General features: G+C 31.4%; 3 protein-coding genes across 9 annotated transcripts; 1 reads left to right on the forward strand and 2 right to left on the reverse strand.

The window, feature by feature from the left end:
* Positions 1 to 27: 27 nt before the first annotated feature.
* LOC105676305 (thiamine transporter 1-like) lies at positions 28 to 4,262 on the reverse strand. Of its 3 annotated transcripts, none has more exons than XM_067351368.1 (9): positions 4,123 to 4,261; positions 3,370 to 3,486; positions 2,912 to 3,107; positions 2,533 to 2,720; positions 2,063 to 2,447; positions 1,391 to 1,810; positions 696 to 801; positions 319 to 451; positions 28 to 247 (listed from the first exon to the last, which is right to left on the reverse strand). In XM_067351368.1, exons 4-9 carry the CDS (start codon positions 2,650 to 2,652, stop codon positions 134 to 136), a joined length of 1,278 nt encoding a protein of 425 aa, XP_067207469.1. In that variant the 5' UTR covers positions 2,653 to 2,720; positions 2,912 to 3,107; positions 3,370 to 3,486; positions 4,123 to 4,261; the 3' UTR covers positions 28 to 133. The 3 variants fall into 3 exon arrangements, with proteins under 3 accessions (XP_067207469.1, XP_012229483.1, XP_067207468.1); XM_012374060.2 differs by having other exon boundaries at positions 696 to 888; XM_067351367.1 differs by lacking the exon at positions 3,370 to 3,486 and having other exon boundaries at positions 696 to 888; positions 4,123 to 4,262.
* On the forward strand, positions 4,157 to 9,269 carry LOC105676310 (protein bric-a-brac 1). Of its 4 annotated transcripts, XM_067351383.1 has the most exons (5): positions 4,157 to 4,319; positions 4,446 to 4,575; positions 4,948 to 5,139; positions 5,503 to 5,679; positions 8,155 to 9,269. In XM_067351383.1, exons 3-5 carry the CDS (start codon positions 4,957 to 4,959, stop codon positions 8,836 to 8,838), a joined length of 1,044 nt encoding a protein of 347 aa, XP_067207484.1. In that variant the 5' UTR covers positions 4,157 to 4,319; positions 4,446 to 4,575; positions 4,948 to 4,956; the 3' UTR covers positions 8,839 to 9,269. The 4 variants fall into 4 exon arrangements, with proteins under 4 accessions (XP_067207484.1, XP_012229497.1, XP_012229498.1 ...); XM_012374074.2 differs by lacking the exon at positions 4,446 to 4,575 and having other exon boundaries at positions 4,170 to 4,319; XM_012374075.2 differs by having other exon boundaries at positions 4,207 to 4,575.
* Positions 9,270 to 9,384: 115 nt separating this feature from the next.
* Positions 9,385 to 14,473, reverse strand: flr (actin-interacting protein 1 flr). 2 transcript variants are annotated; one of them, XM_067351361.1, is made up of 13 exons: positions 14,305 to 14,473; positions 12,688 to 12,809; positions 12,507 to 12,597; positions 12,216 to 12,363; positions 11,971 to 12,138; positions 11,505 to 11,673; positions 11,276 to 11,404; positions 11,085 to 11,189; positions 10,691 to 11,011; positions 10,433 to 10,552; positions 10,200 to 10,358; positions 9,696 to 9,846; positions 9,385 to 9,632 (listed from the first exon to the last, which is right to left on the reverse strand). In XM_067351361.1, the coding sequence occupies exons 1-13, from the start codon at positions 14,318 to 14,320 to the stop codon at positions 9,523 to 9,525; spliced, it is 1,809 nt and encodes a 602-aa protein (XP_067207462.1). In that variant the 5' UTR covers positions 14,321 to 14,473; the 3' UTR covers positions 9,385 to 9,522. The 2 variants fall into 2 exon arrangements, with proteins under 2 accessions (XP_067207462.1, XP_067207463.1); XM_067351362.1 differs by lacking the exons at positions 12,507 to 12,597; positions 14,305 to 14,473.
* Positions 14,474 to 15,030: the final 557 nt, after the last annotated feature.

Below are 15,030 nucleotides of genomic sequence, written 5' to 3' on the forward strand. Positions count from 1 at the left end.
TGAAACTTTTTCTTAAATATTATTTCTGAGAGAATTTCATACTTATAAATATTTAATAATAATAAAATATATTATTGGATAACGGGATATGTTCGTATATACTGGAATATTTTTGTTAGGAATTATGTTATTATTAGGAAGTCCATCTAATTTGAGTCGTATTTCGACGATGTTTCTTGATGGTGATCACAGCCAGCACAATATATATCACACCCAAAACCAGATGATAGCCACTATAAATGCAGTACTAAAAAGCAAAGACTTCAGTGTTATTGAATAATTAATTGTGCAATCTCAACGTATTGTCATAATCTTTACCTGCTGCCTGATATCTAGCATGAGCATGTTGACAATTACGAGTATCAAACTCTGCATCAATAATGCGAGAAACATGTTCACCCCAAAAATCAAGCCGTGACTATCTTGAGATATACGTTTGGCGACCTCAAAGCTAAAAATAAGTAAAAGCAAATTTAATTTTTATTTATTTATGTCGTCGTTATAACTAATTTAAATCAAACATTTGTTTCCAGTCAATAGCAAAGTGTGAAAAAGACTTGTGCATGTAATGATGTGGTTAAAATTTAGAATCATTTCCCCTCATAAATTCTTAAATTTTAATTTATTTAAAAGTAATACTATTAATACTATTTTTCTTAAGTACTTTTTATACACTAATTGTATGGAGAATTCACCTTGCAACAGTCACCATGGTATGGTAAATTATGCCGAATACGACATATCCGATATACAAGAACCAAATGTTGTAGATATAAGAAGATGCTAACAGTATAGCACCTCCTAAAAACGCAAATACAGAACACATTATATCTCCCACTAGTATCCAGTTTAATCGTATTTTTCCTACAGCAAATACACTCATTGCACCTGGTGAAAAAATATTCAAATAAACAAATAAACGTGCTTTCTATCAAATTAATTTTAACAAATAAATTGAATAAACAAAATATTTTTTTATTTATAGTAGATTGAAGAGATTCCAATCCCGAATAGAAGAAAAAATTATTTATCAAAATTGACAAGTTATAGATTACTATCAATCTTTAATACTTTGCGGTTCGCGCTCAACGCTTAACTATTGCATTCTCTGATTCACGTAAATTGGAACTGTGATATTATTCTGCGTACTCATTGTCAGTCACGCTTTTTGCATATAAATACCAATAATAAAAATACTGATACTAAAAATAATTGATAAAATTGAAACACTGATCAATTATAAATGTATTTGTGTATTGATAAATTCAATGTTGCTAATCCGCAATGGCTGAGAGCCATCGACAGTGTCGAAATAGGTGCATTGGCAGTATTTTCGCAATGTCTAACAAAATACAATGTCGCATGAAAAATAGATGAAATTTTTTCTTACCTATTATCGCGTACGCAAAGTCTACAGCACCATTATATATTTTATCGCCAGTTTTTACGGCAGTTTGCCACAGCAATTGCGAGTATATTTCAACTAAGACGTAGCCACAAGTAGATAAAGCCCACCAAGCTGACCATTTAATTACGTGATAATTAGTATAAGCTTGTAAGAAATGTTTCCACAGCAGCTTATACGCGTTTTTTATTTTCGAAAGAATTGAACGTTTTGTTTTGCTGTTTTTGTTGTCACACAATTCTGGCAAATCGCTTGAAGGTTGTGATTGATTAATCATCTCTTTCATTTCTTGAATGAGGGTAGCAGGATTTTCATTGTCGTTGGAAAAATTATCCACATGATGGAAGTAAATCGATCGATCTACAGGAGGCAGGAAAAGCGACCAGATCGTCGCAACAGTAATAGCTGCAAAAAATGTTAAACATTATATGAATTATATAAAGCTAAATGGATTTTTCTCGATATGTTTGATGAAAAATCAACTATAAATTTATTACAAATTTTGTCATGAAGATTAATTGTCGTGAATGTGTGTGATTAGATAATTATTATTGTAATATTTTATACAAACTATGCTTAAATATTTTATGATATTGAACGCTCTGAGCATTTAATTTATGCATGTGTAACTTATATTTTAAATCATATTTTACATACCTAAAACAGTTAGATAATTAAGTTGATAATAATTTAGTAACTCGAAAGATGCTGTCAACTGTGCCACGATGCCAGATACACTGTGGCCGAATAAAGAAGCCGCTTTAGTATGACTTGTCAACTCTTGATAATGTTGCTTATCTACCTTGGCGTATATATAAGTGTAATAAGCAACCTTTGTAGATAGAAACAGTCCGAAAAATAATTCAGCAATTTGCATAACCAGAACATTCTCTTCAAGTATTAGCAAGAGAAAAGCGATTATGCCGGAGAGACCGCAGAGTATGATAATAGGCTTGTATCTTACAAAATCAGTAATTAAGAATACAAACACAAGTGTCGACAAGTAGCTGTAAGTGATGATAGGATATATGTCATGGTTTACCTGAAAAGTAAACAATTTTTGAAAATTTAATGATTCAAGAAAATTAATTGGACATTTCATCAATGCATATGTCAAATGAACTAACTTCGCTGGCTGTAAAATTCTTATATCCGATAAAATAATCTGTTATGAAAGGCTCAATAGGTCGAAAATCTTTGAAACATCCAAACATGCACAAAATACATGAAATTTTAATCCAATGCATGTTATTTTAAATATTTATTCTTATTTAATGAATTATATAAAGCAAACTAAAAAGAGTTTCCAGTGTATCTGCAAGAAGAAACTAGTTTAAATATACAGGCTTATGAAATTGTTTAACATTAATTTATTTAATGCACAATCAATGTGATAAATGCATAAAATACTTGTTTTAATTAGATTTTTATCTACAAATACCATTATATGTAAAAAACATATACAACACATTTAATAATTTAATATATTTAGATTCTTTGTATCACCTTATAAATATGCTTAATTTTTCATAACAAAATATACAGATCTTGTCTCTTGTAATAAATTACATTCAGGATATATGAGACTGGTATTCCACAATGTTCTTGATATCTTTATCCACTGCACTGGACTGCTCTAAAATATTGCCCGCTTTTTTATCAAAGTACTATTGCTCCATCTAGCAACATCGCAGGAACTATTCTGAAAAGGTCAAATATGTAAACTTTAATGTTATATGAAGAATGCTATTTTTAGATTCTCAAAACTGAATAATTCTAATTTTTATTCCTTATATCTATCTTTGCAAAGTATTCCTTATCACTATATATGCAAAAATGCATTTTTACAATCAATAGTAAAAGCAATATCTAAACGCATGGATCGTATCTCTTTTGCGTTGACCTTCCTTTCATACAACCAATTATAAGATAATATAATATAATATTAAAAAATCAAGATTTACATTGGTATTTATCAAGTCTCTCTTTATTTTTTCCAAATGAGAATACATAAAAATTTAAACCCATTGATCCATATCCCAATACTGTGTGTACTGTATGTTTCTTGTAAGACATGTTATCTGTAAAAATATAAAATTAACATTAAGATAAATAAATCTTTATTTTTAAATATAGAAATCTTTATTTTTCAATATAGAAAATATTTAATATAAGGTAAAAGACAATTTCTATTATTATTCTAAGAAGTTCAGAAGATTTTTTTATATAAGAAATTTAGAAAAATCGAAGAAAGAACTTGTGTGTGTGTGTGATTTTCAATAGTTTTGTTGCTGTAAATATACATAAAACATATGCAAAAATATATATTTTTAAAAACTGTCAGCTTTACAGGAGTGTGACGCGAAAAATTCGCCCTGTATTGCTTCCTGTTCATTTCTTTCGATGAATATCAATGAATATTGCAATTAGAAAAAACCAGCAAACTAATTGTAAATAAACAAAAATAATGTCATATCGCTCGTTTGGTTGCCGTTCAGAAACCAACTGAGAATTCCTCAGCACGACCTAAGTCGACTGTTCAGAAATGCTTTCGATTGAGAGACTTTTACATCCTGCGAAAGAGCATAAGTCTAACATATATATTTAATATAACATACATATATTATATATATGATAAATATAAGGAACGTTTTTAGGATGTCTTTTTTAGGACGTCTTTAGAAACTAGCCGAAGCGCGGAGCTCGCATGTACGTACATGGATTGCGCATGCGTGCGTATTCCCTCTCTCATCTGCTTGCTGCTTGCGTCTCAAATCTGGCGTCACTGCTTGGAACATTCTACTTATAGTTGCATGGTTCATGACACTCGTGATTATGGCGATCGTCAGACGAAAGAGAGCAGTGTTGTGCAAAGAATAATCGTTTACAGAGTGAAAACGGCAATTATCACGAGGTAAGGAACGACAGACGCGAATTCGACTCCTTGCCCATTTCTCGTCACGAGTCGATGGTCCCGAATTAGTGCTCCGGCTATTACGTTCATAAATCACGGGGTCACAATGACTGTCCTTTCCTCCAGCCATACCTGAGTACAATAATAGATTTGGCTGGAACCTGCAGCTTGATTAAATAAGTGGTATTGTGTCTCGAAGTGGCTCCACCAGTGGCATTTCTACATCGCGATCGCGTACAGTGGATTTTTTCTCGACGTAAATAAACCATTTTTTATCCTAATTTTCGTGGCTCCCAAGCACATAACCTTTCACCCTGCATTATTGCGAAAAGATTAAATTGTTACTTGCGTGATATATGCAGACAACGAGATTCGTTTGATGTTATTAACTGCGTGTAAGCGAATATAGAGTGACTGAGCATATATCGTACGCGAGGTATTATTTCTCGCAATAGCAATTTTTTTTATTCCAAAGAACAGCTTTGCATTTAATTGTATCTCTTTGTTAATGCAAGTTTAATTACGTACAATAGAAATTGTTATCTTGTGTGTGTGTGTTTTTTTTTGCGTAATCAGCAATCTATCGAATGTAAAAATGTGATATCTCAATATGGGATTATTTTTGCAGTAAATCGATATGGAGAGCCAACAGTTTTGTTTACGATGGCACAACTTCCAAAATACACTTTTGAGCTCTCTTCCAAAATTGCTCGATGGTGGTTACTTAACTGATGTCACACTGAGTGCTGGCGGGAGACATATTCATGCTCATAGAATTATACTCTCAGCTTGTAGTTATTATTTTAAAGAACTATTTAAGGTATTTATGAAAGCTTTTTATATATATAAATTTTTATATTCTATCAATTAATACATGTGATATATTGATTTGTTGACAATATAATGGGCACATAAGTTTCTTAAACACTTTTAATGATTTGATTTCTAATATAATATTTTTTGTATTGCTTGCCTACTTATCTTCTTATACATTACAATGCTTAATATTGTAGTAATAAAAATTTGGGATTGTTAATTTTATCATTTGTGTAAGATGTGGAAAAATACAATTGTTTTTCTAAATTAATACTGCAACGTAAAATCAATATTGCTTATAAATAGTTTATACTTACTTATACTAACAGTATAAAACTTTATACATAACTTTATAAATGTATTTTAGGATTTAAGTTCTTTGCAACATCCTGTCATTGTGTTACCAGGCATGGAATATGCAAATTTGTGTGCTCTAGTCAAATTTATGTATAATGGAGAAGTGAATATTTACCAGGAACAATTACCTGCGCTTTTAGCTATGGCTGATACATTACATATCTGTGGATTAGCTAATATAGCTGGGGTAAGTGTTATTTTATTTTTATGCAAAATAATAAGAAATTATAGGAATTATTATATTTAAACTATATGAAATGGTAAGTTTATATTGCTTGTAAAAAGAATTACGCAACATTTTTCTATATTTTTGTTGTATTTTATGTATGTGTTATATTTTCTTCTTCATCAAAGTGCAATTATTTGCATTAGCACTTCTGGCGTCATATAAAGTGGTTTATGAAAGGTTCTTGTATTAAATTTTTTAGATTTATATTTTATATAACAATAGTAAAAGATTAAATATTCTATTTGTTAATTATAAAAATTTGCATATTACATACTAATTTCTATTTTGTGCGTTAATTCCCAAATATATACAATAATGACCTGTATTTGAAATATTGAGAAATATAGAGATATGAGACGTTTTGTTATTATTATTATCAGATTTCAAAGTCAGGTCAAATATATCTGCAAGCTTGCTATAATTGTGCAACTGGAAATAAGTAATATTCATAAATGTAACAATTGTATTACATTGTACTGTATTATACAATAGGCATAAAAACTGTGATATTAATGGCGTGCTATTTTAGTACTTAAGGTAATTAGCATGAATAATATATAATTTTTTTCATATGCTTGTTCTCGAGCAAAAATTTTTAATGGCTTATAACTGAGCATGTATTTTTTAAGTGCCGTTACAGAGATATAATTCCCAATAACAGTTTTCACTATTCTATATGACTATATACTAAACATTTTACTTTTTGTTCATACAAAATAACTATGGACACTCCCAACAATATATCCAGCATATAATATATGTACAGCCATAAATACAAATCTTAAGCAACATTTTGATTAACAAATTGTGCCACTTTAAATCACAATGCATTTTTTTTTTTAATTAACATTAATATCACGATATACAACTGTTTATGCATTGTAATATTTGATAGCATCTATGTACTCATTAGTTAATGAACAATGTTGCTTCTTTGGAAATATATCAGTATGATACTGAACAATTTTTTATGAATTATTGAATAATAATAAGAAAATTTTTAATAGAAATAATTAAACAGAAAGAATTAAATTTTTTATTAGACACTAGTAATATTGCATATTATAGATTAGGATATCTATAATCCACTACTTATAGCAGTACATGCTGTATTTTTGTTATTATTCGTTAAATAGAATTTGATTTGCCTATATAAATATAATTATAAAGAATTCTCGATGTACTACAGTACTTACATGTCATAAATTGATATCCTTATAACATGCATGCCTGATGCCTACTTTAAAGATCATAAAATTATTACAAATGTATCGTCGCAAATATTTCCACAAAAATCCTAGATAATTAATTTCTTCCTTATTTATTCAGCAGAATGAAAAACGAAGCAAAATTCGCATTCGCTTGTTCCTCTCTTAATCTTTTTATATTGTCCTATGATCGTGTTGTTTTGTTCAGGTCACTTAAATACATTCACTGTCGTTCCTCAAGAAGTACTTCCCGAAGGAATTATACCGCTACACATATTATATTCATACATGCGTCGAAGGAACGATAATGAATAAAAACGATATCCACGAGATCAAGATCGTTGTGTGTGTTGCAACTAAATGCAAGTGGATGCATCCCATGGAACCTTACCCCATAGAATGACTTTACAGGTATATCTAAAATAGCTTCTTCCACGAATCTCTAAATTACTAAAACTGTTTATTAGCAAGGTTAGAACGGCGATCTCATACAATACACATGTTTTTTTTTTGCAATACAATAATGCTTAACAGTTTAGTCAAGTGTGATGATAACAAATGTCTCTAGATTAATTTATCGAGTCCAAAAATATTATTAGCTAAGGAAAAGGAAGAAAAACATGCATGGAAATGAACAAATGAAGTAAAATTTCTGAAATAGACAACAATTGTGGTCCTTAATGTACTAAACTGTTAAAAACTTAATAATCTTTGAATAAATTTTTTTTTAATAAGAAAATATTTTATTAGGAAAATTTGTACTCTTATAAATTTGAAAAGTTATCATGCTAAATATCCTTAAGTAATATTTTTCACATATCTATTTAAACGAAGATGATTGCGCAAAATAAATAACAAATGTGCAATGCATAATCTGTTGTGTATTATGGAATACATTTTTACACGATCTATTTTATTGAACTTTGAAGAATACGTTTATATTGTTGTATGTCATTAATATTCACACATATATGTTCTATAGAAGCTAGATAAAATGCATTCATTGTGAATATCGAAAGATGAAAGCGACTTACACTCTTGTGTTAATTGCAACAATTTATTATGTGTTGTAACTTTTAAATTGCAATACTTTTAGTTTAAACACATGGACGAGAAAATATATGACGTCGCACTTTCTAAATCACAATTTTTTTAAAATGTTTGTTTTGGTTGGGGAACCGTGATAATTGTTTGAAATAATTTACACGATCTTGTTATTTTTCAGAGAAATTCCAGACATGACAACGGCCAATATATACAGCCATCGACTGTAATGCAACATCAGAAGAAAACATTGAATGAAGAGACAGTAAAGATCGAGCCGAAAGATAATTCAGTGACCACAGAATCGTCAGAATCAATGTCAGCGCCGCTGCCGGAAGTGATGGATAATTTAGACGACGAAGAGCCTTGCAACGATCAAGAAAGTATACCGTATTGTGTGAAGACGAAACCTTATTACTCTATAAACGCGAAACTAAACCAAAGAGAGAAAACTGTTCCTGTTAATGTGTCTGCTAATAAGTATATCGATAAGGGATACTCGGAGAATGTAGTGGACGAAACTGCGTCTGTAGTCGAGGAACCAATAACGCCTGTAGAGGATATAAAATCACCGCCAGCTGCATGGGACACGAACTTCAAGTTGCTCACGGCATTCGGATCCGGCAAGACATCCCAGACTTACAACAAATCTAGTGTCACCTGTCTCATTTGTGGTAAACAGCTGAGCAATCAGTACAACTTGCGGGTGCACATGGAAACACATAGCAATAGTTCGTACAGCTGCACAGCGTGTTCACACGTGTCACGATCGCGAGACGCGCTCAGGAAACATGTATCGTACAGGCATCCAGTGGCTTCTTCGCAAAAACGTCCACGTTATAGTACGTCAAAGCCACCACTGTGATGGTGAAGTCACTATTGTGTTACTATAGATACTTTAACCCTCGCTAGGCTATTTCTCTCTCTCTTTACCAAAAATGTAAATTTTTCGTACAATTAGAAAGAAAAAGATGAAAAAAGAAACCAAATATTTTATTAAATATACATATTAAATATGTAAAAGTAAATATATCAAATATATAAAAATAAACCCGTTTTGACATATTAGATACGTTGAATTAGGGAATAACTTAGCAAAACAAAACTAATGGTACCTCAATTATCCGTAAGAGCAGCTCTGGACTGATTAATGATAAGACGTAACATCTTACTTCGTTAAGTGTACAAAACGACAAAGTAAAGTGTGATCATGTTCCTGAAGCCCCTTAGTGTTCGAATTGTTATCGTTTTCTTGTTATTGTTACATCGTTTTAATAAAGACAAGTTTAATGACTAGACGAGTTGTATAATTTTCAGTATGAATATGTCTCTACATCTGGAATCATTGTTGTAGCTCAGTGAAATATATAGACCGAACACCTAGGAAAATCAATGCAAAAGATGTAAAAGATTGCAATATAATCTTTTTAATCATATATCAAGAATTGTATTAAAAAATAATATACAATATCCATAAACTACGAAATAAATAAAATGTTTCAAAAGTGCAGTTTCCTTAAAAATGGCAATAAATTCATCCAAAAGTTAATTATATCTTTTCTATACGCCATATTTTAGTATTGCAGTCCTGTCCAACTGAGATTAGGGTCTCTTCGTCCAGCCAGACTAAGCGGGTTATTTGACTCTGAGGATGAGCGTCTAAAACGTGAATTTTTACGTTTATTCATTGCAGTTCGTTTGCAGAAGATTTGCTGCACTTACTTTTGATGATGGTGTGTTTCGCCGGATTTGTCACACTCCAGATGATGATGGTCGTATCAAGACTGCCGCTCGCGACCATGTCAGAATTTGGAGACCATGCTACAGAGTTCACTCTTGCATTATGGAAGCCCCATTCTCTATTATGTGCAAGCTGCAAGCCAAATCAATACATTTTAGATCATATTTAAAATTTATATTCTTTTACAACTGTGTTGATAATACAGATATTCAGTTATATTACTCACCCTCTGATCATCCAATAAGCATATAACAATAAGTCATTAACAATAATTAATCGTTAAAGAAAACTTACATATAATTATTTTGAAAATATTACGAGTATTAAATTTAATCTAATTTGATAAATGTATGGTTTTTTTTTTTATAAGAGCAAGAATTTATGAAGATTATTGCCTCTCATTATCACATTGCGATATGAACTTAAGAATACAAAACTTTTTGCAATGCAAAAATAATTCGAAATTATTTTGTGAGATACTTTACCTTATATTCTGGTACAGCGTACAGTATAACTTTTCTGTTTGCATCACAGGCGACTAAATACTTGTTATCGGGGCTATAAGAGACGTCCGTAACAGGGCCCAGGTGCTCTAGTTCAGTCTTTTGAGTCAATGTAGTGTCTGATAATTCATAAATATAAACCTGCGCAGTAAACAGTATAAATTGATAATAGCCCCGAAACCAAGTTTTATATTTACTACACGAATGAGACCAACTTTATTGTCGGATGTGGATCCAACAGCAACATCACTGGTTCCTTGATTAATTGACACACACGACGGCTCGTAATTAATTGATACACTCGATAGCTTTTTATCGTTTTGCGTAACTGCAATCTGTAAAGCATGACACTCGTATAATTGTTGCACAAATGAAAAATTTATATACGCGAGATGCCCACTTTCTCGTTTTTGTAAATATATTTAAATTTATCAAGTTTGTGAAATCTCGCGAATGCTCTGCAGTTAACGTACCTGTCGAACCGACGCCACCACAGCTATATCGTTATATATATCCAGACCACGCGGCTGCGAATCCAATTTTACCACAGAGGTTTCTGCATACGCGTTTGTCGCAATATCGATCGATCTCAAAGTGTCGTCGATGCCAGCAGTATAAAGCAAGTTGCCTGCTGCCTTCATCCCATTAATTTGATTACCATGGCCTTGCCCTTGCACACGATTATTCTCTCCCGTCTCCGCATTCCAATTGGTGATGTAACCATCATGAGAACCGGTGTAAATTGTACCTCTATCGGGGCTCAAAGTTAGCACCGTTATCGGCTTATTATGACCCTGAAAAGAGAGTATTAACGAGCACGTTAAAAATCGGAACATCGCATGATATCAATCAAGAGGCGATAATTACTTTTATTATTTTTATAGGCTTCTTAGGATTGTCGACGTCAAGATAATTGATAAAGCCACTCAGTGACACGGATAACAAATGATTTCCTTGCCACAGACAGCTCACCTGAAAGCACAAGTTTTTTTATCAACTTATTACATATTAATTTTTCTGAAATTTTATTTTATACATTGATTATAGAAGTCACATACTTGTTGATCATCGACCGTTGTTCCCATACTGAACTCGGTGATTAAAGAACGTGTTTCTACATCCCACAGCTTACAAGTTTTATCTCCGGAAGCAGTTAATAATTGCTTGCCATCGGCTTTCCATGCAACCTATAAAAACAAAGATCACTCATTATATTATGAATAACTGTCATCTCTTTATATAGCATGCTACACATCAAACGCATTAGATGGATAAATATTTACGTACTCCATAGACTCCACCTTGATGCGCAGGAGATCCTACTTCCCCAATAAGATCAGACGTTGTTCCGTTATATATAAACACTTTTCCATCAAATCCACCAGAAGCAAACAGATTTCCGTCAGGTGAGTAACGCACAGTTTGAACGAACCGAGTATGCTCTTGCTTCGTCATCCTGAATAAGTGGCAAGTAATAAGTTATATAAAGATTTATGTTCGCGCTTTTTAACGCAACTAGAATATAATGTAAACATATTCTAAAGTTCTAATCCACCAAATGTTATGATGTAACATCATGAAGCATTTTTATATCTTAGAATCTTATAGACATAAAAAGGCATGAAAATGAATAAAATGTACATTCTAGATCATAGAATCTTATATCATATCGATAGGACATAAGATTCTAAGGCATAAAAATAAATTAATGAAGATATAAATGTATAAAATAAACTTCTGCATGTGTACATACTTGAATTTGAATGGAGGTCCTTCGAACACAGCGATAGTATTATCCTCGCTTCCAGTTATTAATCTAAATGGTCTCGTCGGTCTGAAGTCACATGAGTTGATAGATTTACTTTGACCAGAAATCTCGCCCACCGATGTCCCTGTTTCCGCCATAAAGACATGTCCGAATCTAAACATAATTATTCATACGTTAACATTATTAATATTCTGCTTGTTGTAGCAATTTTTGAACAACAAAACATTCACCTTTCTCGTCCTTCTCCAACTACAACCATGCGCTGACTATCCGGTGACCAAGCAATGTCTTTAATGGGCCCGCCAATAGGTTGAAATTCATTTTTTAATATATGCTCTTTGTTAACTGTATCCCAAATCCGCACTTTACCCGATTGGTCTGAAAAAAAAGCATCACATTTATTTAATTCCGTTTAAATATCAAAATTGATTAAACAAAATTGCACGTAAATTGTAATTGCCGCGGTCTTCGAATAATTTAAAATCTGTGCAACGTATAAATATTATAAATAAAACTCGTACCTCCAGAAGCTATATAAAAACCACTAGGCGAGTATTTGGCAACATTTACAGGACAAGAATGTTCCGTATAAATATCTGCAATTGCTGGATTCTATAAAAAAAATATCCAAAAATATATAAATTAACATGGTCATGTGTTTTTGAAAAACGCAAAGCGTTTGGTTATAATATAGAAACTTACGTCAATATTTCTAATGATAACACTGTTACCATTAGTGTATAAAAAGTTCTTTCCTTTAGGATCACCACCTAGTACGAGAGGTTGTCCTCGTTGGGTCCTCGGTAATGTAGCAAATATATATTCTGTAAAAACAGAAATAATTAAAACAAAGTGTATTCAAAGAGTATTAATAGCATTTTTCTTTACTTCGCAATAATAAATTGTATTACAATTCTAAAATTAGGTACATAATTTATGTATTTCGTGATTCATTAAAAGTCATGATAACAATCTTTCAGATTAAATAATATAGTTATTTATTTAATAATATTATATATAACATGATCATATTTTATATAAATAAAATACTGATTATTTTTAACATATAGGTGTGAGATTTATCAATTTATTACTTACAATTAATTTAATCAATATTAAACAAATATATTAATATGTAAATAAAATTTATTGAAAGAGTTAGAATAACTTTATTGAAAAAAAAGGGATATTGTCACAAACAAGCAAAAGAGATCAAATATCACGCAAACATCGCATAATACATCCAGATGCTGGAACCAAAATACTCTTTCTTGATACATTGGCATGGATCCAGTTCCTGATATTTCAAATTATTTTGAGCGCTAACAGTATAGTGTATCCTGCATCATGCCATGTAGTACATAGTACAATCATTTAAAAAATTTTATATTTATTTTTAATGCAAATAAGTACAATAAAACAATCGAGAAAGTTTTTTCCGGTTCTGCATGATTAATTAAATGTTATAGATGTTATAGATGTGTCTTCATTTTTACATACTCTTTTTTAAAATAAGAAAAATTTGTAACTCTATTATTATCAAATATTTAATTACTGCAAAATTATCTTCTCCTTTTATATCACGATTAAAAATACAAAGTCAATATATTTTTTATCTAAAAGTCCAATCACAGACTTTGTCAGTTAATATGTGTTGATTCATCTTTTTATACGGATGACTGTGAATGTATACATCTACAGAGTGTCCCAAAAAATTTAACATATTTTATTTCCAAAAAAGTGATTAAAATTGTTTTAACTTCAAAGTTCCTTAATTTTTGTTACAAAAATCTTGATAATAAAATCTATTACAATTTTAATTAAATTTAAATTAAAAATTATATGAAATTATTCAAACAAATTAGTTATCCATTTGGAATTTATTACGGAATCTCATTTCGTGAAAAAAAAGCTTCGTCTCTCTGAGTCTCTCTGTAACAAAATATTTGTCCAAAATTGTTCGAAAAATCCGTAGAAGAGGAATGTCAATAATTTTCGAGCACCCCGTATATATAGATTGACATCAGCCGCGCGTCCGGCATATCATGTCACGCACGACGATACAATTCCGGCTTAAATGAAAAGTAAACGGTACAAAATGAATTAGAGCTTGCTGGTAAGCAAGTGCGAACAACGCGCAAAATTGCTGATACGAAAATCCGTCTTCATGCCGATATCGAATGCATTACAACGACTTCACGATCCGACCAAAGATAAGCAAACCGGAAAATTGAGAACAGATACATTACGGAGCCACGAAATCGTACAATACGGCGAGCCGGTCGACGAACGCTAGTAACTCTCGTACTAATCACTTACTTGTTTCATACGACATCTTCCCGGCGCACGTCTTTTCTCTCCACGCTCAATAACGGAACCGAATGAGAGAATCCTGTGACAAGAGGATGCGACGTCCAGAGCGGTATGTGTGATAGCTCACGACAGCACCTCCCACTCACTCACGTTTAGAATACTTGTTCCGCCCTTCGCCTTATTTGACTAAAACACGAATAAAGGTATTGCTAGATCGTCCAAAACGTGCGCGTAACAGGTATCCTTTAAGATAACATTTCCATGAAACGCTGCGAATCTGTCGTGTCGTATGCGTATCTACACTTTCCACGTTCTATGCTTTTAAAACGCAACAGCTGAAGCAGTGTGTATCACGTTTAGGTTAGAAGAAGAAAAACAGGAAAATGTAGAAAAAATCATATGATATGAGGTCTGTTTATTTTAGTTATACTTTCCACATTTTTTATTTCTCTCCGCTTTCTCTCTCTCTCTCTTTCTCTTTGAAAAGTTTGAACATATACTTGTTTCATTATTGTGAAACCAACAAGGCTTTTAGACTTTATAGATCCGTTTCTAATTTCATTCTTTTATATCTTTAGGCAATTTATTTTATCTTTTTACGAAAGAAAAGAAATATTTTTAAGTAATATAAATTTCTTAATTTATATAGTTTAGCAAAAAATAGAAGTTTTATCAATCAAATATATCAACTATTAATACACATAAATCGCTGATTTAATTACAATAATAGTA

Source organism: Linepithema humile, chromosome 3 (assembly GCF_040581485.1).
Source record: "Linepithema humile isolate Giens D197 chromosome 3, Lhum_UNIL_v1.0, whole genome shotgun sequence".
Classification (NCBI taxonomy): Eukaryota; Metazoa; Arthropoda; class Insecta; order Hymenoptera; family Formicidae; genus Linepithema; species Linepithema humile.

What these genes read in the sequence shown, in the direction of transcription:
- LOC105676305 (XM_067351367.1), bottom strand. Translation starts at nt 2,652, where the DNA reads ATGCATTGGATTAAAATTTCATGTATTTTGTGCATGTTTGGATGTTTC. An exon ending in AGAATTTTACAGCCAGCGAA is followed by an intron (nt 2,448 to 2,532) that starts GTTAGTTCATTT and finishes TTTACTTTTCAG; the next exon opens with GTAAACCATGACATATATCC. An exon ending in CTTTGCGTACGCGATAATAG is followed by an intron (nt 889 to 1,390) that starts GTAAGAAAAAAT and finishes TTTTTTCACCAG; the next exon opens with GTGCAATGAGTGTATTTGCT.
- LOC105676310 (XM_067351383.1), top strand. Translation starts at nt 4,957, where the DNA reads ATGGAGAGCCAACAGTTTTGTTTACGATGGCACAACTTCCAAAATACA. An exon ending in ATTTTAAAGAACTATTTAAG is followed by an intron (nt 5,140 to 5,502) that starts GTATTTATGAAA and finishes AATGTATTTTAG; the next exon opens with GATTTAAGTTCTTTGCAACA. An exon ending in GATTAGCTAATATAGCTGGG is followed by an intron (nt 5,680 to 8,154) that starts GTAAGTGTTATT and finishes GTTATTTTTCAG; the next exon opens with AGAAATTCCAGACATGACAA.
- flr (XM_067351361.1), bottom strand. An exon ending in TGGTGGCGTCGGTTCGACAG is followed by an intron (nt 10,553 to 10,690) that starts GTACGTTAACTG and finishes CATGCTTTACAG; the next exon opens with ATTGCAGTTACGCAAAACGA. An exon ending in ACGCTGTACCAGAATATAAG is followed by an intron (nt 9,847 to 10,199) that starts GTAAAGTATCTC and finishes TTTGGCTTGCAG; the next exon opens with CTTGCACATAATAGAGAATG.